At 35.7% G+C, this 23,635-nt stretch overlaps 5 protein-coding genes across 8 annotated transcripts; 3 read left to right on the forward strand and 2 right to left on the reverse strand.

Annotated features, from left to right (window-relative positions):
• Window positions 1-296: 296 nt before the first annotated feature.
• LOC111462944 (proteasome subunit beta type-6-like) lies at window positions 297-5,064 on the reverse strand. Its single transcript, XM_023106778.1, has 8 exons — window positions 4,827-5,064; window positions 4,192-4,268; window positions 4,009-4,064; window positions 3,196-3,268; window positions 1,910-2,021; window positions 1,501-1,574; window positions 877-951; window positions 297-773 (listed from the first exon to the last, which is right to left on the reverse strand). The coding sequence occupies exons 1-8, from the start codon at window positions 4,933-4,935 to the stop codon at window positions 642-644; spliced, it is 708 nt and encodes a 235-aa protein (XP_022962546.1). The 5' UTR covers window positions 4,936-5,064; the 3' UTR covers window positions 297-641.
• Window positions 5,065-6,327: 1,263 nt separating this feature from the next.
• Window positions 6,328-8,769, reverse strand: LOC111462945 (gamma-glutamylcyclotransferase 2-1-like). The gene is made up of 9 exons (XM_023106779.1): window positions 8,574-8,769; window positions 7,789-7,912; window positions 7,635-7,711; window positions 7,496-7,552; window positions 7,363-7,419; window positions 7,225-7,265; window positions 7,043-7,114; window positions 6,874-6,953; window positions 6,328-6,780 (listed from the first exon to the last, which is right to left on the reverse strand). Exons 2-9 carry the CDS (start codon window positions 7,895-7,897, stop codon window positions 6,611-6,613), a joined length of 663 nt encoding a protein of 220 aa, XP_022962547.1. The 5' UTR covers window positions 7,898-7,912; window positions 8,574-8,769; the 3' UTR covers window positions 6,328-6,610.
• A 2,043-nt stretch (window positions 8,770-10,812) lies between these two features.
• LOC111462988 (pollen receptor-like kinase 4) lies at window positions 10,813-14,134 on the forward strand. The gene is made up of 3 exons (XM_023106815.1): window positions 10,813-11,452; window positions 12,778-13,341; window positions 13,446-14,134. Exons 1-3 carry the CDS (start codon window positions 10,813-10,815, stop codon window positions 14,132-14,134), a joined length of 1,893 nt encoding a protein of 630 aa, XP_022962583.1.
• Window positions 14,135-14,840: 706 nt separating this feature from the next.
• LOC111462943 (ribonuclease H2 subunit B) lies at window positions 14,841-19,100 on the forward strand. Its single transcript, XM_023106777.1, has 11 exons — window positions 14,841-14,983; window positions 15,169-15,226; window positions 15,347-15,406; window positions 15,595-15,696; window positions 15,883-15,959; window positions 16,297-16,420; window positions 16,523-16,587; window positions 16,867-16,936; window positions 17,527-17,602; window positions 17,719-17,806; window positions 18,672-19,100. The coding sequence occupies exons 2-11, from the start codon at window positions 15,178-15,180 to the stop codon at window positions 18,792-18,794; spliced, it is 834 nt and encodes a 277-aa protein (XP_022962545.1). The 5' UTR covers window positions 14,841-14,983; window positions 15,169-15,177; the 3' UTR covers window positions 18,795-19,100.
• Window positions 19,101-19,531: 431 nt separating this feature from the next.
• LOC111462940 (probable nucleoredoxin 3) lies at window positions 19,532-22,991 on the forward strand. Of its 4 annotated transcripts, none has more exons than XM_023106772.1 (5): window positions 19,591-19,678; window positions 19,753-20,500; window positions 20,775-20,878; window positions 21,737-22,216; window positions 22,295-22,991. In XM_023106772.1, the coding sequence occupies exons 2-5, from the start codon at window positions 20,404-20,406 to the stop codon at window positions 22,898-22,900; spliced, it is 1,287 nt and encodes a 428-aa protein (XP_022962540.1). In that variant the 5' UTR covers window positions 19,591-19,678; window positions 19,753-20,403; the 3' UTR covers window positions 22,901-22,991. The 4 variants fall into 4 exon arrangements, with proteins under 4 accessions (XP_022962541.1, XP_022962540.1, XP_022962542.1 ...); XM_023106774.1 differs by having other exon boundaries at window positions 22,310-22,991; XM_023106773.1 differs by lacking the exon at window positions 19,753-20,500 and having other exon boundaries at window positions 19,532-19,678.
• The last annotated feature ends 644 nt before the right edge of the window (window positions 22,992-23,635 follow it).

A 23,635-nucleotide genomic window follows, 5' to 3' on the forward strand; every position in this document is an offset into this window, starting at 1 on the left:
ATAGTATCATGTCTACAAATGGAGTTGCAATAAATGACTATTGAGCTTCTAAAGCACTTTGAACACTTTTGTATTAAATTACAATGGAAGCCACCATCTCTTAATACGTACAAAATTACATTCTGATGCTTAATAGAATTCTAAGGAGGTAGGGTTTGGTGCCATTGTTCGTGATCGCCATGAACGACTTTGATGTTCATTTTAGCACACCCGAGCATGTAGAAGCATTTGCTCTTTCAAATGATCTAAAAACAATTATGGATTAAAAGCTTCTTCCAATTTATGAGGAAACCAACTCATCAATAGTCTGGATATGATCATCGAGAAAACGAAAGTCTACAATGAGTTACATCCGTTTATAGAAGACACTAAACGAATTTGACAACGAGAGAATCACAACCCCCCACGGTTAATGGTTTGGTTCGGGTTTGTTTTGTTTTTTTTTGTATATTCTAAGAAAATGTGTTTGGCAGCAGGAGTAAACTCAAACATTGTACACTAAAAAATTCATGCAAAGTAAAACATGATTAGGTTTACAAAGAGGGCGCATGTTTTTTCTTCTTTTTTTTCCAGAAAAGTAGAATAGCCTAACCAGATAAGAGTTACCAGCAGAACTTTTGGCAGAGATCCCAGCATTAGCTTTATACGTTCATCGGTTCGGGGCTAGAGGCATTCAGAACATCCAGTAATGAATTTTTCGGTTCTAATTCCTCGTGCCACAGCGGTAGCTGATCCCCGGGATAGAATTTTCTTGTAACTCCCTCGGAATTTATCTGCAAAAATGCCCGAGTTCACGCAACAGTTTTTAGCTATGAGAACTAAGGATTGAACATGATTTTAAGTAATAGATTATGTTATAAAAGAACATTCTCTTACAGTAACAGTACGGACAACACCACCACTAGCACCATCTCGAGCAATGGCAAGAGAAACGGCCTTAACCACCAATTGCTGCAAATGATAGCATATAATCACAGAGAGAGAAAAAAAACCCGTCGACTAAGTTCATGTCTCAGAGGTTGCACTTAGCAAACTCCACCTTAATACGTGCTTTCTCGGAAGGTGCTTAGAGAAGAAATATTTCACTTAAAAGGAACTTTTCTTACAGGTCGTCGCAAATTCACTTTAAGTAACTACGATGCGCATCTTACAGGTGAGCATGAAATGCAGAACAGATAAACAGTCGTAATCCACCTCGATCAGGGAGGAGAACTAAGCATTCTTTATAAGGATGTGGAAACCTCTCCTAGTAGAAGCGTTTTAAAATCCTTGAGGGGAAGCCAGAAAGAGAAAGCCTAAAGAGGACAATATCTGCTAGCCGTGAACGTTGGGCTATTATACTAAGATGAACATGAAATGAAGAACAAAGAAATACCAATATTTGGAAGTGGTCGGAGCCTAAAAGAACGCATCCAAAAAACCGTATGCATTTGAGTCAGCAAGCACAAAGAATATAATAATGCAGAACACTTAATTCGCAAATAAGAGTAGTAGAAATACCTCAGCTTCTTCCCTTGTCATTCCTTCTCTCCACGCTTGATCAAAAAAACCATACAAGTAACTGGAACCAGATCCTGTAAAATAATAAGAGAAACCTGGCAATGATCATAATTGCAAGTAGAGAACAAAGGATTGTTTGTAACAGCAAATGTCGGAAATCTAATTACCAAAAGAAGAGAAGGGGGGAGAGGATGATATTTTCTCGACATAGAAGACATGCTTGAGATTCCCATCTCTAAGGGTTCAGTAGATCAAAAACCAGATGTAGGGGCATAAAAATCTAATCACAACTCATTCATTCAAGGATGATAAAGCAGAAGACCACATCATAAAGCTAGAAAACATGAGGATGCCAGAAAAGAATTCACCATACATCATAACTTTTATTCTTTTATAACCAATAGGGTACCTCCAATAGCAAATGGCTGCTCTATTATTGTTCCACCAAGAGGAATACCATAGATTCGACCACCGTTATACTTGTCCCATCCACCAACAATAAGGCCAGTTTGTAACATATCCTGCCCATTCAATGAAACGGCATTGATATTAAAGCATGTATTTAGTTTGGATAAGAAAAACAAGAATATAGCTTCACTTGAACATAGCAAGAAAAGAGCACTCTTTTGAACATTTTATTGGAGTTAAGTGGTGTGTGACTTCACTCGCATACAAAACTGGTTTAGAGAGAGAGGAAGAGAGACCCTCCTCCCACTGTCCCCAGATACCCCACCTAACCACATTAAAGTAAAGGGTGAGTATCTTTTCCACAATTTTAAAAGAGGAATGTATCAAAGTCCATCAAACAACTATCCAATGGTTTTTGTTTTGGATTGTTTGAATGGATAAACACTAAGATAAAAATTAGAAAATAAAAGAAAATAAAAACAGAAATGGATGCTTAGTAGAACCCTGAAAATCTCTCATTCTTTCCTTATGCTGAATTCATAAACAACCCGTAATGATCCTAAACACAATACAACGTATTTTTATGAAAAGCTCCAAATCATTTTCAAGAAAACATAAAGGCTGAATTCAACTTTGTGCAGTCTCACAAGTCATAGGTTCTTCATTCTAAGTGAATTCCAGTATTAAAATGTCCATACATTATTTATATTTGACCTAATTCATTTCCTTTCCTCTCTTTCTCGTTTTATTTTAACATGCAACTCTGAAATGTTCATTACACAAGAACAGAAAGGAAAGGAACTGTGATGATGTTCTACTCAATTGCAGAGTTATCCTTTTATCTACTTTAGCTACTTGGGACGTTTCCTCCTCCTCCCCTTTTGAACTCATATTTGGACTTAAATTTTAATACAATTATCTTTTATTCCAAAAAAGAGGGTAAAACTAATCAATCATTAAGGCTAAAATATGTACACAACAGGCCTAGAGCAGTCCCCCTTTCAGAGAAAAATGAATGGTTCTGTGGATCAATATGATTATGGTTATTTTCTGTGAGCTCTGGTTGCTAAATAAATCTATAGAAAAGAGGTTTCTGTTCTCCAGCTAGGCACTTGTGTGATTAGTCTATTTCCATAATTTCGGCCAATTGGAGAGCTTTTTTCAATCTCCTTGTCTGGGTTGGGGAATTTGTAATGTTTCAATGAATTGTTATCGTTTCTTATCCAAAATTGCAATCCATACATATTTTATGAGAATACTTCTGAACAAACTAATATGAGCTCCTACCTTGTTGTTATATGCTAATAGCCTAACGAGGTTTGCAGCCACTTTAACAGTCGCAGGCTGGCCAAGCTGTATCCTGTGCATAAAAAATAATACATAATAAGAAAGAACTCGACAGGAAAAAACTCGCACATAAATTCAAGCGGCTTCCTCATTTATATCAAATAACTTGTTAATAATGAAAACTAAAACCAGCAATCAGAATGAGAAACAACCGTCTTTAGGTTGACATATCAGCAAAGAGACAATAATGAAACGGAGGTAGTAAGAGCAATTTAGAATTAAAAATGATAACAGTATTACCATTACCAATAACAGCATATCTTCAGACAGTTCGTAGGGGATGTATAAACAAGTACAGTTGCCTAGAGAAGTTCTAAATAAACACCATCTTTAATGAATCCGAAGTACAAATACCCGCCAGATCAAGCATATCTAGTGTTATAACAATAATCCCCAGGAGAGCATCACCTATACGCTAGGCCTTAACCTCATCAAACTAGTTAACATAACGGCTTGTTATCGTATCAAGTGACAGAAAAATAAATCATCGTGCTTCTTCCTCCAACACCTTAGTAATTGATTTAGGTGTAGAATTATTTCTATACACCGGAATAAAGTAAAGAATTTTCAACTCTTTCCTACAGTTTTTAAACTCACTGAGAAAACAGACAAAAAGAAATGCACTTGCTAGTAGATCCAATCTTCCAAAATTCATCACAAACAATAAAAGAAAATTGCTCAAAGTGATCGAGTTACAATTAACCTACAAATTCAAATTTGCAACATAACACCGCCAATAATTAAAGCACTCACGTATGCTGATGAAGGAAATGACGCACGTAATCAGAGACTATTTGAGAATCTGCAGCCTGCAAGAGGCACAAAATAAAACATTTATGAAACAATAGCAAACACCCATGAACTGAGAGATTTTCTGACATCTTAATTCTAGAACAAGAAGTTGAAGGAAAAATTTGAGAAGAGAAATGGAAATACCGAGCCAGACCGACAAACATAGACGTTGTCAGTAAGCTTTGTAATTTTGTCAGATGCACGATTAGCCACATAAACACCTATCACAAGAACAATAAACAAAATATTAACATCAATGCAGCACAAGAAAGCACGCACATAGCGAAAAAGTGGATACAAACAAACGAACTGAGATTAACTTTTCCATTTAATATGTAAACATGTTATTGATGATTGCTTGGGAGATGAGTTTAAAAACTCTTCGTGCATCCCCTCCACTACATTTCATAATTTTTCAGAACCCGTCACTGTAACGGACAACTGGTATTCCCTAAAGCTCGTCATATTAAGCAGCTATGCTTGAAAAGACCAAAAAATGCAGAAGATTCACATGAAGAAAATCCAACCAACAACGAAATCCACTCAATTACTCTCGCTACATGCCCAGTCAGGGGAGAGGGGGTGAACAACACGAGAAATGAACTCTTTCAATGCTTACCTACTCATAAGAACTCGAAACAACAAAGCTAAGCTAGATTCCGAATGTGATGAATACAAAGTGATTTTCTTCCAAGGTCGACAAAGCGACAAATTATTAATACTTTTCCTCCACTTGAAATCATTTCGGACATCTCTTTAAGAAACTACGATAAATTTACCAGTGCTGGTACGAGAATCGGCGCCGAGGACAACGCCGCCGTCGTATGTGACGCCGATGATGGTGGTACCCATGGAGTGAGGAGCATTAAGATCCATGTTGAGATCCATGGCGGTGAGAACCTACTCGAAAGAAACCAAAGCGAAATTCAAATACGGTCGTGAAAGAGGACGTATTGCCGGAGAATGAAAGAGCTCGATTTTGGTGTTGGGGGCTTTTGTTCTTCGACCTTACTTCTCGATCAAGTAGTTTTTCTTTTTCTTTTTCTTTTTCTTTTTCTTTTTTTTTTCTTTTTGCTCGTTGTGTTTTGGGCCCAAGCTACAAAATTGGGCTCCAAGTTAAAGTCCAAAGCCTTTGTGGGTATATCGATTTGGGCTTTATGACGGCCCATGATGGATAGTCGCTAAAATTAATTGTGAAAATATTGATTTTCCAATAAACCACAAAATTAAACCCTAAATCACAAAAGTTACAATCTTTCAATTAACCATAATTTATTATAAAATTTAGTCATTAACTGCTTTAGTGTGAAGATTTTGGATATTATAGTGAAAGTTGAGTGTGAAGATTTTGGATATTACAGTCAAAGTTGTATGCTTCTTAAGCCACCGTTCATTGAAAAGGGTTCAAGAACCAGTTTTCTTTTGGATCTCGGAAGATATGAAAGATCTCCTCCAAGTCGTACATAGTCGAATACTGCTTTCCACAAAATTATATATGTATCTATGAGATCGAGTATGGAATTCTGTTTACTCACTCTAAATTGAGTATCCGTTTCCCTCCCTTTCCTGTTAGAATTGGAACTCCTGTATTTTTATCCATATGATTGACTCTTGTGTTTGAGTTTCTTAAATAGTGTAAAAAGAGTTGCTTGGAATCATTACTATATTTGACTCAAACTAAATAGAGGTAAGAGGTGTTTGGAATCATTACTATATTTGACTCAGACTAAAAAGAGATGCTGGGAATCATTACTATATTTGACTCAGACTTAAGATTATTGTTTAGTATGGAGATTATTTATTGTTTGGTATGGAGATTACTATATTCTTAACGTTCTTGTTTAGTATGGAGACTCATTGGTTCTTGTTTAGTATGGAGATTACTTGTTTAGTATGGAGAGATTATTTGACTCATATGGAGATTAACCTAACGTTTTTTAGTGTCATTTAAATATTCTTGATCAAGCTATATTATGAAGTAATTCAAATCACGAATTTTCCTTATTATTATTATATTATGAAGTAATTCAAATCACGAATTTTCCTTATTATTATCTTGATCATCGAAGTAATCTATGTCAAAAAAAAATTCTTTGATTGATTCCATATCTTTTTTTTAGTTCTAAGATAATTTAGATCTAAAAATCCGACACAATTGACTGACCGAACGAATGTCAAAGCGGACACATTTGACTAACTAGATGAATGTCAAAGATTCAAAGATTTTGGAAGCCGTCATCATATTAAGCCATAGATATGAAACATATTACCCCACAAATATCAACAAAATGAAAAACTCCAAACCAACTAGTTATTTGATTTCGTATTCAAGTGATAAAGTAAGATTCATAACATACGGTGTAAACTCACTGTTAGCGAAGTAACTCATTCTCTACCATTCTTCAATCTTAAATCTCTAAAAATGGTCTAAAGCTAAGCTCAGAACAACTCTATTGGGTCATATCAGAAACAGTGAGGGAAATCATAAATGAATCAAAGAAGTGGCAGTCTATCAATCCAAATGATCTTCAGTTAGCTTACTCAACCAATCTCTCAGTCTTTTCTAAGAATCTATGGCCACAGCTGCTTCTGCCAGAGGATGCACCTGAACTCCTGAGATGAAGGACATGAAAGGCAGGTGCGTCGTCGGCCCAACCGGCTTCTTCTTTCCAACCTTCCCAAGGACATTCCTCACTTCGTTCGCAAGCTCGATCACCGTATCTTCTTCGTGGCCTGATCAGTTATGCAGATACTCAATTTCAAACTCAAATGTAGCTGATACAATCAACTCAGAACTCAATTATAATCAAAGAACTGGATCGTTACCGATATCGAACAAGGCTTTCTCTAACCGAAATAGATAGTCTCTATTGTTCCCACATGGACCAGAAGCAGTTGCAATTTGGCTGAAAAGTGAGTAAATAAGCGATTTAGAATGAACCCATTTCAGGGGAGGTATAAACCAATGAAAGCACAGTGGTAAACCTGCCATTACCTAGCCATTTGCTCCAATGGAGCAGGTCCTAGATAGTATTTGTTCAGTAATTTATCAGGTGTAGATGTAAAACTGCATATATAAACATGAAATTTATCAGATCAAGAAAACAGAAATGTTCATGTTCTTGTTCAACATGTCCCATATAAGAATTTGAACAAAAATGACATGTTTAAGCTTACACAAGAACTCCTGTCAATGTGGGTTCCATGGAGTCTTCATCCTGAATCAACAAAGGAAACGGATCGAAAAAATAAGAACACGATCAACGGAACACGCCCAATAATGAAGCAAGCTCTTCCATATGGCCTTAGCATTACCTTGTAGAAGTCTACAATAGTCTTTTGATCATACTCGCATTCTCTCCTCTCCAGATACTACATTGCAAAAGACTAAGGGTAAGGGAATAAATTCTGGCTTTTAGTGAAATCAAGACAAATTTGAGGGAAATACCTCCATGGCCTCTCTCTCTCTTTCGGGATCTCCACGGATGCAATATGCAGCACCCCACTGACAGAAAGAAACAATGCTAATTAGGTAAGGTTGTGAAAAATCTTCCATTATAGAAAATGAATATGGATTTAGAACTTACGCAAATTGATCCTTCTGTAGGTTCCAGCGTGAGAGTTCTAGCAGGATTTTCAGGTGTACCTCTATGATCAATACAAGCTGTAGAATGAGAAATGAGATATGAGAAAACTTTTGGTGCCATTAACGAATTCGAATGTTGAGAGGAAGAAACTCACCAAGGTCGAATACACGCCTATAATCTCTAATGAAACCTATCACTTTCTCATCAAAATCGAATCCCGGATTCCACACAAGAGATCCATAGCCAAACACCCAAAGAACCATGATTAAATTGACGTCCTGCAAGAACAATTTTCACGAAAATAAATCAATTAGGGCAGGAATTCCCGAAGTCCTTCGTCTTGATCAGTTCTAAATGATTAGCCATTCCTCAGTTAAATCAATAAATTCATACAAATTTAATCTCGTCGACTACTCGAAATCCTTCTCACCAGAACAAATTCGAAAACCAAAAGAGAAACATACAAAATGATAATAGATTTATCGCAAGACAGAACACAAAATCCTTCGTCTTGATCAGTTCTAAATGATTTAGCCATTCCTAAGTTAAATCAACAAATTCATTCAAATTTAATCTCGTCGACTACTCGAAATCCTTCTCACCAGAACAAATTGGAAAACCAAAAGAGAAACATACAAAATGATAATAGATTTATCGCAAGAGAGAACACAAAATCCTTCGTCTTGATCAGTTCTAAATGATTTAGCCATTCCTCAGTTAAATCAACAAATCCATTCAAATTTAAACTAGTCGACTACTCGAAATCCTTCTCGCCAGAACAAATTCGAAACCAAAAGAGAAACAAACAAAATGACAAAAGATTTATCGCAAGACAGAACACAAAATCCACTCGAAAACCTCTCCAGCGAGAACAACCACATCATTCGATCCGAAAAACGCAGAAATGAGGAGAAAAAAAAATGAGAGGCCGATTCTTACAAGAACTCCGACGAGTGTAAACAAAGGAATTCCTCTGCTCCACTTGAGAGAGAGCCGAAAACTTATATAGCAGAAGGCAGGAGAGAAACGAAGAGGCTAAACGGATTCGCGTTTAGCTGAAAAGAAGAAAAATTAGGGCGTTTCTCTCTGCCACTGTCTCTTCTTCTTATGGCTCTGATTCTGCGCGGCTGGAGCTTGAAGAAGATGAGGAATTTATAGTCAATGTCTCCCCGAAACGGAAACCTGTGGCGCCATGGATGCCACTCCCATTCATGCATATGCATGTCCTTTTATCATACATCCATAGGTTTGTTTTTATTATTATAAAATATATTTATAATAATTATTTTTTAAAATGCTAAAATTTTAATCTTTAAAAATAAAAAATAAACAAATTATAAAATCGTTATATCAGTAATTTTCACTCAATTTATAAAATTTTTTATTTATTAAAAAAATCTAAACTTATAATTAATTATTTATTTATTTTATTTTTAAAAACCCATACATGGATGAGTTTCACCATCGCCATTAAGTGGAAGATTCATTGAACCTGGCCGGAATTCGGAGTTCAAAATCTCGATTAAGGCATTTATTACTGATGGTCAATTAAATTTTTAATTTTCTGTTTTTTATTTTTTATTTTTTTCTGGATTTGATTCAATGAATCTGGACACTTAATTTTCAATAATAACAAAATCTTCATTTTTTTAATAAAAAATTTAATTTTTTCAAATTATAAAATGAATTTTTGTAATTTAAAAAATTAATCTACAAAAATGTAAAATCAAGTGACTGGTTGGTAAAATAATTTATTTAAATCCATCCCATTGTTAAAAAAATTATTTTAATTGAAGAAAAATAAATAAATCTATTACTCAAATAAATAAATAAATTTTAGCTTTGAATTTTATTCAATTAATTTAAAAAAAGTGTGAGTAGTTTTTGACCTAATATTTTAAGTGCCTCCGGTATGATTTTTGCACTCGTATTTAAATTGTAAGGTCCGATACATATGGCTACAGATTTCTCGGGACTCGTTTTAGTATAATTTACTATGAGTAGTAAGAAATTAAAACGAGAAAGACGTTTCGGTGTTAAGAATCATGACTCTCGATATTGTCCATTTTGAGCATAAGCTATCGTAGCTTTGTTTTTTGGTTTCCCAAATTAACTCATTGAGATGTGGGACTCCTTAATTACTCGACGTGGGACTTCTCCATTCGAACAAAGTACACAATAGAACCTCCCCTAAAGCATATGGAACCCTCGAACAAAATACACCATCGAATAAAGTACTCCTCTAACGCTCGTGATTTTGTTTTTGGTTTTCCTAAAAGTCTTCATATCAAAGGAGACATATTAATTACTTGTAAATTAGCCAATGTAAGGACTCATCTCCTCCTAAAACATGCGTGGATTTCATTAAATTTGAATATTTCTCGTAAAACTATAATATATATATATATATATATTTCTTTTTATGTTTTTTTTTTACGAATTATAAGGTAGCTTTTGGTTGTATTGAAGGGACCAAATTTCTGTGGTCATATGAAAGTCGGTGGAATTTGACCACGTGTTTAATGGCGTCCATTTCCTCTTTTGGCTGTCTGCCATTTTCCCCCTTTTCACAAGCTTTTTAAATATTTTTCTTATTTTTTAAACTATATTTTTAATAAAAAAAATATATTAAGAAAGATCCATGTGTATTTTCTCGTGTGCAAAATTTATAATTAATTTTCATTTTATCACGAGCTTTGATATTTAAATTGCATTGTTATTATATTGTATCTTATTTGCAAGATTTAAAAATATTTATTTATTTATTTATTTAACAAATTTTAAACCCTACACCATAACAAACATGCAAACAATTACCAATAATCGGTACCGATGACTTGAAATGGATATCTATTTATAATCTTAAAATATTCGTTTTAATTATTTATTTATTATCATCATAATTGATATGTCCAGTTATATTGAAATTTAATTTTTTAAATTATTTTAAAACGTATTTTAAGATAAGAGATAAACAAATTTTTATTTTTGGTTCAAGAGAAAATGACACGTCATATAATAATTAAACAATAGCATTTCCAGTGGCCGGTCTGTTACTCGTTAGCGCCGAGAACGCCAAGAGCGTCAAAACGACGTCGTTAACGATGTCTCCAACACCCTTTTTATACGTCTCTATTATCGATAAAATTAATTAATGAATAAATAAATAGTCTCCACCATGCCCAAACCTTGTCTCTTCCTTTTCTTCTTCCTCCTCTTCAACCCTCCGCCGCCCACTTCCGCCGCCGCCGAATCCCTCCTCCGATTCCGATCCTCTCTCACCAACGCCACCGCATTATCCAACTGGAACTCTTCCGTCCCTCTCTGTGCCGACGCCCGCCGCTACTGGGCTGGCTTGATATGCAAAAACGGGCAACTGTACGGACTCCGCCTCGAGCACATGGGCCTCGGCGGCACCGTCGACGTCGCCCCGCTGGCGGAGCTCCCAACGCTGAGGACTCTGAGTCTGATGAACAATGGGCTTCAAGGCCCAATGCCCGACGTGAAGCAAATTGGGGCGCTCAGGGCTTTGTATCTGTCGGATAACAACTTTTCCGGTTGGATTTCTGGGGAGGAGTTTGAAGGAATGGGGAATTTGAAGAAACTGTATTTGGGCCGGAATCGATTTTCCGGCGAGATTCCGGCGTCGTTGGTGAAATTGAAGGGGCTGGTTGATTTGGGATTGGAAGGTAATTTGTTCGCCGGAAGGATTCCAGATTTTGAGGAAAGGGATTGGAAGTATTTGAATTTTTCTGGAAATCGTTTGGTGGGGCCCATTCCTTCTGGGTTCAAGAACTCCAATTTCACTTCGTTTTTTGGTATGTTCATAACTATTTTCTGTTTTTTTTTTCTCATTAAAAAAACTTTTTAAACTAAAAAAACAGGCTTAATTTATTTTTAAATAATAATTTTTAATTATGAATTCAAATACATCATAGTAAAAAATATATTAGAAAATAAATAATTCATGCCACTTGTTGTTGGATAATAGTCTTGCGTCCCATAATTTAGGGAATAATCATGAGTTTATAATTCATCTCCATTGGTACGAGGTCTTCTGGAGAACCTAAAGTAAAACCATGTGAGCTTATGCTCAGAGTGGACAATATCATACGATTGTGGAGAGTCGTGTGTCATCTAGCATGGTATCAGAGTCATGCCCTGAGCCTCGAAAGTTTGTGGAGAGTCGTCTTCATCTAACATGGTATCAAAGTCATGCTCTGAGCCTCGAAGGCTTGTGGAGACTCGTCTTAATCTAACATAGTATCAGAGTCATGCCATAAACTTAATCATGCCCTGAGCCTTGAAAGCTTGTGGAAAATTGTGTTCATCTAACATGGTATCAGAGTCATGCCTTGAGCCTCGAAGGCTTGTGGAGAGTCGTGTTAATTTAACATGGTATTAGAGTCATGTCCTAAACTTAGTCATGCCCTGAGCCTCAAAAGCTTGTGGAGAGTCGTGTTCATCTAACACGGTATCAGAGTCATGTCCTAAACTTAGTCATGCCCTAAGCCTCGAAGGCTTGTGGAGAGTCGTGTTCATCTAACATGGTATCAGAGTCATGCTCTAAACTTAGTCATGCCCTGAGCCTCGAAAGCTTGTGGAGAGTCGTGTTCTATCTAACATGGTATCAAAGTCATGCCCTAAGCCTCGAAAGCTTGTGGAGAGTCGTGTTCATCTAACATGGTATCAGAGTTATGCCTTGAGCCTCGAAGGCTTGTGGAGAGTCGTGTTCATCTAACATGGTATCAAAGTCATGCCCTAAACTTAGTCATGCCTTGAGCCTCGAAGGCTTGTGGTGAGTCGTGTTCATCTAACATGGTATCAGAGTTATGCCCTGAGCCTCGAAGGTTTGTGGAGAGTCGTGTTCATCTAACATGGTATCAGAGTCATGCCCTAAACTTAGTCACGTCCTGAGCCTCGAAGGCATAGTCAAAAAGTGAAAAAAAAGCCCACAACCCTAATTCTTACCATTTTCTGCTCTAATTATTAGAAAATTTATTGGACGATAAATTAAACCGAAAGCAAAGAGAGGGACATTCTTATATGTTGCGTCAACATTTTTTTTAATATATAATAAATTTTTATTTTAAAAATATTTGTTAAACTTTAGATTAAATATATTTTTGATATTTTTGTTTAGGCAACAACGGGTTATGTGGAGAGCCACTAGCACCATGCAAATCATCCACAAAGAACTGGTCGATTCTCATCGGAGTATTCTCCGCCGCCGCCGCCGCCTTAATCCTCTTTATCCTCCTCCTCTGCTGCTTTCTCCGGCCACCCAAATTGTTCTTCTCTCCGAAAATCCTCTTCAGAAGGCCGGAAAAAACCCACCAATATTCCTCGACAGACTCGGAGGATAACTCGAAGACGAACGGTCCGACCGGGTCGGCTTTGGGCTTTCTACGAACCGACCAGCCGCGGTTCGACCTCCAAGAACTTCTTCGCGCCCAGGCCATAGTTCTCGGCAGTGGGAGCTTCGCGTCGTGTTATAAAGCAGTGCTTTCAAACGGGTTGGCGGTGGTGGTGAAGAGATTCCGGCAAATGAACGCCGCCGGAAAAGACGAGTTTTACAGCCACATGCGGCGCCTTGGACGGCTGTCTCATCCCAATTTACTGCCGGTTGTTGCGTTTTATTATGGGAAGGATGATAAGCTTTTGGTGTCCAAATTTGTTCCTAATGGCAGCTTGGCTACTCACCTCCGTAGTACGTTTTATTTATTTATTTAAATTATTTAATATTGTCTACTTTAAGCCTAAGTTCTCGTATTATATTACTTATAAACTCATGATCGTTCCCTAAATTAGACAATACAGGTCTAAACTGGAGGCGGAGGATAAAAATCATAAAAGGAGTAGCTAGAGGTCTATCGTATCTCCACAAAGAGCTCCCAAATTCGAGCGTCCCACACGGCCATTTAAAATCCTCCAACGTCCTTCTCGACCAAGACTTCACTCCAATTCTATCCGATTATGCCCTTTTCCCTCTCCTCCAAGAATCCCACGCCTACCACCACATGTCGGCCTTCAAGTCTCCAGACTTCGCTGCCTATCACGACCGCACCTCGAAATCCACCGACGTATGGAGCCTCGGAATTTTGATCCTCGAGATTCTCACTGGCAAGTCCCCGGCCAACTATCTCCACCAAGGCAATGGCGCCAACGCCGACCTTGCTGCTTGGGTTGACACCGTCGTCCGAGAGGAATGGACAGCGGAGGTGTTCGATAACGATCTTGTTGGCCGAGGACGTGGGAAGGAGGAGGATGGGCGTTGGGATTGCGGTGAGATGTTGAAGCTTTTGCAGATTGGGATGTGTTGTTGTGAGCGGGATATTGGGAAGAGATGGGGATTGAAACAGGCGGTTGAAAAAATTGAGTTGAATTTGAACGAGGACGAGGATGACGACGAGTACTATTCTTCTTACGGGAGTTTCTATTCTAATTCTTCTAACTTCAAAGCGACCGTTCCCGAGGACGAATTTTCCTTTTTGAGCTAGACATCGTCCGAAAGGCTAAAACGATATGACTGATAATTATGTATGTAAAAGATAATTTAAAAAGGTGCCTCTGTATTGAACAAACAACAGAGAGGTAGATTATGAACTCATTTCAGATGATTATTAAAACGTTGTAGCAGCAACGTTGTATATAACCTATTTTCTTTTCTAATTTTTCAAATATATGTTATGTGAATTTTAATTGTTATTATTATTATTATTATTATTTACTTTTTCGATAATTAATTTTAGTTCCATATAGTTATAGATAATATCACGTACATCTTTTAATTTTTATTTAATCATAAATATTTTTTAATTTTTATTTAATCATAAATAATATAAAGTATTTTTAAAAAAAATTTAGGTGAAGTTTCATTATTTATATTAATGATTTAAAAAAATTTATTTATATTTTTACCGTTTAATTCAAAGTTTTGTTTATAATATTTATGATAAAAATGTCTCTTAAATTAAATAAAAACGTTTAAAAAAAATTATCAAAAATTTATACAAAATAAAGTATTTTTAATAATTTTATTTCGTGATTTAATTTTAGATAATTATTGATTATTTTATTTTTTATTTTCAAGTTAGATTATTAAAATAATTATACGAAATATTTAAAAGGCATTTGAAACTTGGGCCTCATTCGGCCCATTTCATTACGCTTTTCGTTAGAGAATGGGTCAGCGACCGAGCTCAGTATCCACTCTCTTTGGCGCGCGCGGTTTTTCCAGTTCTCGATTTCGTTTGGTTCCCGCCGTCGACATTCACATTTCCGTTTTCCGGCGAGGTCGTTACTTCATCTCTCTGTGGACGCCGGTGCTCTTCCGACCTTCTTCGTAGGTAAAAATGGTTCTTCGTTTTCTTTTCCTGAGATGAAAATTGTCGCCTCGATTGTTTTGATTCTCATACTCGGAACTGAAACTGTTGTATGCGCAATCTAAGACTAGGTTTTAAGCATGAAGCTCAATGTTACAATTTAGTTCAGATTATTATTTTTTGATGTTACTGCTTCGATGACCGGTCAGGGTTGTTCCATGGCTTGGTGGGAAGGCGTCGAGGAAACTCGTATCCTCATTGCCCCTGGTAGGTCCGCGTTTTATTTATTTTTCATGTTCTTGATCTCGCCATTTCTTAAGGTAATCACTTATTACATTTTAAGTTTGGAAATTTTGACTCAGTTAGATTTCTCTTGCTCTATTACAGATCATGGAGTAAAAGAAAATGGTACTGGATGCCTGCTTTCACTTCGCCATCCAAAATCAGGTAATTTAAGGAACTGGAGAGAAAATGATAGTTATCTAAATACTTTATTTGGTTAGCTATCCTATTGATCGGTGACCATCTTTCAGCATAACTTTATTGTGGAAAACTGTAAGGAAGTGCAAGCTAATGCTCATCATATTTCTACAAAATCATTCTATTAATTGAGTATATTCGATGTCTGTTGGCAGGAAATACGACATGTTTCTTATATGTAAACGAGTTGCTAGAGGAAATTCACTGGTTTAAGCAGTCGTATTCATCGTGGTTTTTGGGAGATTATGTTACTGAAGGTAAACAACTGCGTCACACTGAAAATCTTTTTGTGGATGCCTTATTTCTTAAACTTACTGCATAACTTCTAATGGTTTGAATCTCCTGAAGATTTTGCTAATTCAAGTATAACATATTGAAAATAAACTATAAAACACAAGTAATTTTGAATAAATAACTTACTATATATTATTTTGTGTCTACAGATGGTCGTCTGTATTCCGCTACTCCAGTGGATCCTGTATTCATTTTCTTGCCCATTTTCGAGGAAGCTAGAATGAAGGTACTCTTACTGCAAAAGTTGTATGATATCATAATTGGGAGATGGAGCATAATTGTGTGCTGCATACAATTATTTTGCATTCTACAATAGTAGTGATGTATGTTTGCAATCTGCTTGGAAATTAGAGATACAATTTCAAGTTTTCCCTGGTTGCTTTGGAATTTATATGTCCATTTGTTTATCTTGAAATTGTTGGTCTAATTGTGATGCGTACAGAGCTAGTTAATTATATTGTTCATTTGAACTCATTATAATATATTTATAGTCGCTGAAACTATTAATATTTTCGATTGATTTAATGCTAAATTTTGAGAATTTTATTTCAAATTTCTTGCAGAAGGGAGATGATCCTGGGAAATTCAGGCAATTAGATGACATAATGTTCATCAATGGGTATCCTGAATATCTGCATTTACTGTCTGTTGCAGAGAAGTCTATGCAAGTAGTATGTGAGGTCAAAGGTGGGCATATAGTATATAAAATTAGAAAGAAAAAAAAAAAAAAAAAATCAAGCATGTCTAGAATCTATTCTCATTTATGCTACCTTGTCGTGTCTCCTGCAGAGGTTGGATCTTCTAAGTTTTTTAGGCTTGATGATTCAAAGGTTTTGGCATGGTTATATCACAAGGTTCGTGTTCGTTCTCTCCACTAGAAATTTTTCAAAATTGGTCCGTTAAGATGAGAACAATTAACAATAATACATGTCATGATCAACATGTTCATAGGTGATTGATGAATCCTGTTTTACATCAGTTTCTAACATGGGAGTATCTAGCTGCCAACTCTTCATGCTGTACTGCTTTTTCCATAAAACAGCTACTTTTATTTTCCATAGTATCTTCTGGAAGAGATTTTGCGGTTTCTCTTATTTATTATATTATTTAATTTTATGCTTTTATTGTTGCAGGTATGTCAGCTGAAAAAAACTCTATGCACACTGGATAAAAACTATGCTGCAAGGGAAGAAAAAGATACATGTATATTTCTGTAGAGACTTATAACCCCTTTATGCCATTCGTTTTAACACTGCAGCTGGGTTTCTTTCATTTTTATCTTCATCATTATAGTTTCCTATTGTTTAATATCATCTGGCACATCTGAAAAAACTATATAAAGAGGACATCATTAGTAGTTTTGACATCAAAGAGAACTTCCATACCCTTACACCTCAATGTTGAACTTGATAATTAAGGCCACCTCTAATTGATGAACTTGTATTTGATTCATGGGAAATTTTCTTTTGGATGTGTGCATATCATGGTGCTAATTTTCTTAGTCATATGTAGTGGAGCTGGGGAAACTTTCACGGATTTTATTTAAAACATTATGTAGTATGATGTGAGCAGTTGATGTAGTTAAAAAGAACAAACTATCTGTTGAGGAAAAAGAAACAAAAATCATGGACTGAATGTCTTTTGTGAGGTTGAAAACTGTCATCATATGCATTCTACATAGAAAAACTTAAGGGAATGTTGTTTTAGTTAGCAAATTTCGTGGGTTGCTGCAAGTATTTGTGTTTGAATGAATTGATAGCTTCTCTTACATCGGTCTTTCTTTTTTGGTACAGTAAGCGATGCAGTTTCAATATTAGGGGAATACTTGAAAGATGAACCTTGGTTGAAGCTTCTATGTGACCATCTCAAGTATTTAGTCCTCAACTACTCTTAACCATAGCAATTAAGATGTTGTACACTTTACAGTTCCACAAATGGAACAAGTGGCTGTATTGAGGCCAGATACTGTTGGATTTTGTTTGCAGGTTAAATTTTGCTGAAGCAACTAGAAAAGCATCGGATGCAGAAAAGCCTCCTTTAAGCATAGAGAACAATTTTGATTCTATCTCACAGGTACAATTCCCAATGACTTGTAATTGCGTCAATTTTTTGTTTCCCTTTTCGTACATGCTACCCACCAATTATGTTGCTCCGTGATTATTCGCATATGATGTGAATGCAACAGCCCAAGTTCACCGTTAACAAATATTGTCTTCTTTGGACTTTCCCTTTCGTGCTTTACCTTAGGGTTTTAAAACGCGTCTTCTAAGGAGAGGTTTCCACACCCTTATAAAAATGTTCCATTCTCCTCTCCAACTGATGTGGGACCTCACAATCCACCTCTCTTAGTGGCTCAACGTCCTCACTGGCACACCATCTGGTGTCTGGCTTTAATACCATTTGTAGTGACTAACTTTGATACCATTTGTAATAATCCAAGCTCATCGCTAGCAAATATTGTGCTCTTTTCCTTTCGGGCTTCCCCTCAAAGTTTTAAAACACGTCTTCTAGAGAGAGGTTTACACACCCTTGTAAAGAATGTTTCGTTCCCCTTTCCAACTGATGTAGGACCTTAGAGTGAGTTTTGAAGTATTCCTGTTCATGATTTATGATTTAATCCAAAGATGTTTTTATAAGCCAAGGGAGGTGTTTGGGCGGGTGGAAGTTGGCCGTGCATGGATTTTAAAATATTGAAAAATGTTTTCTGATGGATCAAAATCACATTTCAATTATCTGGAAGAATGACTAAATGGTAAGAATTACTTCTTAAAACGTCTCTAGACGAAACACTTCGAGTATTTCACGTCAAAACATTACTTTAAAGAACGATATCGAACTCATATAGAATTGATGATAAAATATGTACATTTCTTTTGTTGGCATTTCATTTATATTCTTTTCTCTTCTCAAATGGATTGTGCAAATTGTGATATGGCAGGATAAGACTAGAAGTGGCGCAAAAAATACAAGAAATGGAAAGCAAGCTAAAAAGCCGAAGGTGGAGACAGAATCACGGAACATCAAGGACATGTTTTCAAAGGCTATAAAAAGAAAAACATGAAGCATTTCGGATATTTGGTGATTTAAAGCCCACAAATTATGTTGTCACGTAGGTATTGGTTCGATCTCCTACTCTACAATTGTCGAAAAAAAGTCGTTTAGCCTCATTCGTGTCATCACATGGGAATTTGGTAATGATATTAACTCATGCCTACATGATGTAATACCTCTCACCCATTTACTTTTCTATCGAGATGAAGTATCAAAGCAATTCTCACGTTACTTATAGGCAAATAGGAGGCGATCGATTCATGGAATGATGTTTTTTTTCAACTTACTAAAGGCAACTTTTTAGGACTATTTATTGCTTTGAGCCATCAATCTACTTGAGAATTGTGCTTATATTGTTGCAGGCAGAACTCGATTCTTAGCTTCTTTATGGTTTGAAATTTGATAAATTTAAGATTTATCAAATTATAGGACATTAAAATATCATAGGTTTATTCTAATTAAACATTTATCCATAATTTTCTTTTGACATGGACGTTTAATTAATTGGGATTTAAAGTATAAAGACGAGAATGAATCCAAATTAAAATTGCAAGAATAATTATTTTTGATATAAAAGTAGTGAAAGAAAATTTTAAATTTTTTATATGTAAATGAAATTAATATTTTGCAAAAGAAAAGGTTAGACTCATTTTAATGGCTTATAATTTGAACATGCTATAATTTTGTTAGATGAATATTTTATTTTGAATCATGCGACCAAAAAAAAAAAAAAAAAAAAAAATCTCAGCTTCTTGTGGAGAGAAGAGAAGTGAGCGTGACAGAGCGTTCCGTTTCTGAAAGTGACAATGGCTACAGAATTTGAAGAACCTGAAACTTTGCATCAATTTGAAGAATCTGCACACATTCTCTGGAAATCGCTTCCTCCAACTCCGTGTAAGTGCCTCTCTCTCTCTTCTTTCACTTTGAATCTGAACTTTGTTTTCCTTTTTATTTGTTCTCTGAAACAGGATCGATCATCAACTGCCTTGTGATTCGAGTTTTGATCTTCTCATTTAGAATGCAAATTATTAGTATCCATCATCTATTTAGCTACGATCATGATTGATTATGCTCTCTCCCTCTTTCTCTATGGAAAATTTTCTGTTAAATCCAAATAGAAAGAAAATCGCATTCTATCTTTTTTAATCTGTTTCGCTTTCTCCCGCTCTAAATTGCTCTTCCCTTTTTTTAGGTTTCTGATCTAGAATCATTTATTTTTGGTTTCAACGGTATTCTTTCAAAAGTTGCAATATTATCTAGATGTTTTTTCTTGCAAATGTATCAAAACTATACTTGATGTCGAAATCTATTAGAATTTTGAATGAAAATTGAGATTTGAAATGAGTGTGGTAGTGTTCGAGTCCTAATTTCCATTCCATATCTCAATTTTGGTTCAACGTTCTATTCCTTACCTATTTCTACTCCAATTTCGATGATAGTTTTGAAACGTTTTCGATGATCAAGATAATATTGCAACTTCTTTGAAACGATGAACATGTAAAAGTTTGAAGATATGTGTGGATATATATTTATTTGTAATTTAGCTTATGATATGCAATCCTTTTGAAGAGAGAAAAAGACAGAAGAAAGCATAAGAAAGAAAGGAAAAGAATTCCAACATGCTTTGGTGTTTGTATCCATTCAATCTCCTGATATGGCATGTCACTGTCTTGGCCTTGGGGACCGAAGAACCTTTTTCTTTGTGGGGCATTGAAGGTTGTCTTTTACTTATCTGAAACAGGTCATTCCCAAATCCAAATCCTTTCTGTTGCACTTTTATTTCAAACCTCGAGTCCATTCAGATTCCTCATCTTTCTTAACCACCAAAAGAGCATCGGAGAGAATATTTCCCTTTTGAACTCTTATTGCCAATCTTCACAAAACACCATGGCAGAATAAACCTTATTGTATATATATATAAAGGAGTCTCTCTTTGATGGGTCTGTAAAAATCATTGTTTTTATTCCTGTTCTTCTTGTTCTTCTTGCAGTTCTAATGGCAGGGCCTGATTATCAAGCCAATCAGGAAAAGAATGATCTTCTGCAGATTTTGGCAGCTCAAGGGGTTGAGTTCCTTCTCTCTGGTCAAGAAAAGGTTTCATTTTATAGCTCTTTCTTTATCCTACCTTCACCGTTGTTTATTTGTATTGGTGTTAGAGTTGTAGTGTTCCAAGAGTAAGTTATTACTTTCTGCTTCTAGAAAAGCGTAGCGGGTTTCAATAAATAATATTTCATCTGTACTTTTAGGTCGCCCTTCACTTGTAGGATTGAAAGTTAGCACAAGACCCAACAAGTTATTATCGATATTAATTAGTAAGAAATGACTATGTCGGAGTTCAAACAGAACACAAAACCTGTAATAGCCCAAGCCCACCGTTAGCAGCTATTATCCTCTTTGGACTTTCCCTTTTGAGCTTCTCCTCAAAAATTTTAAAATGCATCGGTTAGGGAGAGGTTTTTACACTCTTATAAAAAATGCTTCGTTCTTCTCCCCAACCGATGTGGGATCTCACAAAACCTATGCTGTAATATCATTTAAAGTACGTATCACTAAATCCAATGGAGTTGAAACAGAGCACAAAACTTGGAACAGCTCAAGCCCACCGCTAGTAGATATTATCCCTTTGGGTTCTCCCTTCCGGACTTCCTCTCAAGGTTTTTAAAATATGTCTGTTAGGGAGAGGTTTTCACACCCTTATAAAAAATGCTTCGTTCTCCTCCCCAACCGATATGGAATCTCACAAAACCTATGCTCTAATATCATTTAAATTAAGTACCACTAAATCCAACGGATGGATACTAAATCATTCTAAATTATTTTGTTCATCAATGCTTTAACTAAAAGTCACTCTAAATTATCTCTGCAAATCAAATTAGATTTCTGATGTAAATATTATTTTGTTCATTGCAAAATCAATACTGAAATTGATGAGTTGATTTTCCTATATGATAGGTGTCTCCAATAATATGTGCAGGGAAGATGATTTGCCTGTTCTTTTCTGCAAACTGGTGTAGACCTTGCAGAACTTTCACTCCACTGTTGGTTCAACTCTATAACACTCTGCAAAAGAGAGATGAAAAGCTAGAGATTATATTCATCTCTTTGGACCATGATAAGAATGAATTTGAACAATACCTCCAGACCATGCCATGGCTCGCTGCACCATACGACACCGAGCTGCAGAAACAATTGTGTGACGAGTACCATGTCGATCGCATCCCATCATTCGTTCCACTTTGTGGAGATGGGATTTCAAAACAAGATGACTTGATTGGCTTTATTGAAGATTATGGTGCTGAAGCATTTCCTTTTACAAGGAAGAGGAGACAAGAACTTAAGGCAATGGACCGTGCCAAGCGTGTCGAAGGAAAACTCGAAGACCTCTTGGGGAATAGAGGACTTAACTATGTTATTTCCAGACATGGAGGAAAGGTACCAAACAAATACTCACTTTAGCAAACAATATGATTCTGTTTCTTGTTTTAAGGTAAAGTTCCAATGTTCTTCAAGTTCATCTCATTGCAGACACCAATATCTCAGCTAGTTGGTAAGACAATAGGCCTTTATTTTGGTGCATATTGGAGCCCTCCAAGTCGTTCATTCACAGCAAAACTCTCCAAAGTATACAAGGAAATCATGGACAAAACAGAAGATCACTCTTTAGAAGTAATCTTGGTATCCACGGACCGAAACCTTGTCGAGTTCAAACTCAACGTAGCAGACATGCCATGGCTTGCAATCCCCTATGAGGACGAGAGCCAGCAAGAGCTCTACAGGATCTTCGACGTCAAGACGATCCCGACACTAGTCCTGATCGGGGCGGACGGAAAGACGGCGAGCGAGAACGGGAGAGGCTTGGTTTGCTTGTATGGAGCAGAGGCATTCCCATTTACAGAAGAAAGAATAGAGGAATTGGAAGCAGCGGTGAAAAAGGAAGGGGAGGAATTGGCTTCAAATGTGGAGGATATAAAGCATGAACATGTGCTGAAATTGGAGTTGGCGAAAGCCTATGTGTGTGATTTTTGCAAAAGGCAAGGCAGGTTTTGGGCATTTTCTTGTGATGCTTGTGATTATGATCTTCATCCAAGTTGTGTTCAGCTTATTAGCAATGTATAATAGGAGTCATAAAGTTTAACTAAATAAGTTATGATTATTCTTTGAATTTTTAATACGATCAATCAACTATCAGTGGCGTAAACTTTTTTTATATAGACTATGTTTGATAACTCTTCGGTTTTTTAATAATTGTATTTATTTTCTCGGGTTCTTTACAAAAATAACACTTTTTTTTAGTTTTAAAATCCTAACATGAATTTTGAAAATAACTTCAAAAAAAAAAAAAAAAAACAGTTGAGCTTTTCATTCTATCTAAAGATACTCCTAAATTTGTTAAAATTACAATAATACCCTTTAACTAAATTCTCCTAAATTGGTTAAAATTACAATAATACCCTTTAACTAAAAAAAAATGAAAAATTGATATTTTTTTTTAAGAACTCCAAAAATATCTTTAAAAACACAATTATCACTTGTATCCTGTCGGAAAAATATTCATAAACTTTAAAAAATAAGCAATATAATCTATGAGATGCTGATAGATGGTTTCATTTATATATCAACGAGAATAACTATTGTAAAGTTAAGAGGGTTAATACTAATTTTTTTTAAATTTTATGGATATTTTTTTAAACACATTATTGACTTATTTTTGAATTTTTTTTTTATTTAAGTAGAAAAATATTAATGAAATTTTTAAAGTTTGAGATTATTTACAAAATTAACGATAATAGGTTTTTTTTTTTTTTTTTTTTTTTTTTTTTTTTTTTTTTTTTTTTTTTTTTTTTTTTTTTT

The sequence above is a fragment of the Cucurbita moschata genome, unplaced genomic scaffold, assembly GCF_002738365.1.
Source record: "Cucurbita moschata cultivar Rifu unplaced genomic scaffold, Cmos_1.0 Cmo_Scf00027, whole genome shotgun sequence".
Classification (NCBI taxonomy): Eukaryota; Viridiplantae; Streptophyta; class Magnoliopsida; order Cucurbitales; family Cucurbitaceae; genus Cucurbita; species Cucurbita moschata.

Coding starts and splice junctions, on each gene's coding strand:
- LOC111462944 (XM_023106778.1), bottom strand. CDS start 4,935: ATGGATCTCAACATGGATCTTAATGCTCCTCACTCCATGGGTACCACC. Junction 1,575..1,909: donor GCAGCCATTTGCTATTGGAG/GTACCCTATTGG, acceptor ATTATTTTACAG/GATCTGGTTCCAGTTACTTG. Junction 774..876: donor GTGTTGTCCGTACTGTTACT/GTAAGAGAATGT, acceptor GCATTTTTGCAG/ATAAATTCCGAGGGAGTTAC.
- LOC111462943 (XM_023106777.1), top strand. CDS start 15,178: ATGGCTTGGTGGGAAGGCGTCGAGGAAACTCGTATCCTCATTGCCCCT. Junction 16,937..17,526: donor AAGGGAAGAAAAAGATACAT/GTATATTTCTGT, acceptor TTTTTGGTACAG/TAAGCGATGCAGTTTCAATA. Junction 17,807..18,671: donor ATTTTGATTCTATCTCACAG/GTACAATTCCCA, acceptor GTGATATGGCAG/GATAAGACTAGAAGTGGCGC.
- LOC111462945 (XM_023106779.1), bottom strand. CDS start 7,897: ATGGTTCTTTGGGTGTTTGGCTATGGATCTCTTGTGTGGAATCCGGGA. Junction 7,712..7,788: donor TAGGCGTGTATTCGACCTTG/GTGAGTTTCTTC, acceptor CTCATTCTACAG/CTTGTATTGATCATAGAGGT. Junction 7,266..7,362: donor CTATTGTAGACTTCTACAAG/GTAATGCTAAGG, acceptor TTGTTGATTCAG/GATGAAGACTCCATGGAACC.
- LOC111462988 (XM_023106815.1), top strand. CDS start 10,813: ATGCCCAAACCTTGTCTCTTCCTTTTCTTCTTCCTCCTCTTCAACCCT. Junction 11,453..12,777: donor CAATTTCACTTCGTTTTTTG/GTATGTTCATAA, acceptor ATTTTTGTTTAG/GCAACAACGGGTTATGTGGA. Junction 13,342..13,445: donor CAGCTTGGCTACTCACCTCC/GTAGTACGTTTT, acceptor TCCCTAAATTAG/ACAATACAGGTCTAAACTGG.
- LOC111462940 (XM_023106772.1), top strand. CDS start 20,404: ATGCTTTGGTGTTTGTATCCATTCAATCTCCTGATATGGCATGTCACT. Junction 20,879..21,736: donor TTCTCTCTGGTCAAGAAAAG/GTTTCATTTTAT, acceptor CCTATATGATAG/GTGTCTCCAATAATATGTGC. Junction 22,217..22,294: donor TTTCCAGACATGGAGGAAAG/GTACCAAACAAA, acceptor ATGTTCTTCAAG/TTCATCTCATTGCAGACACC.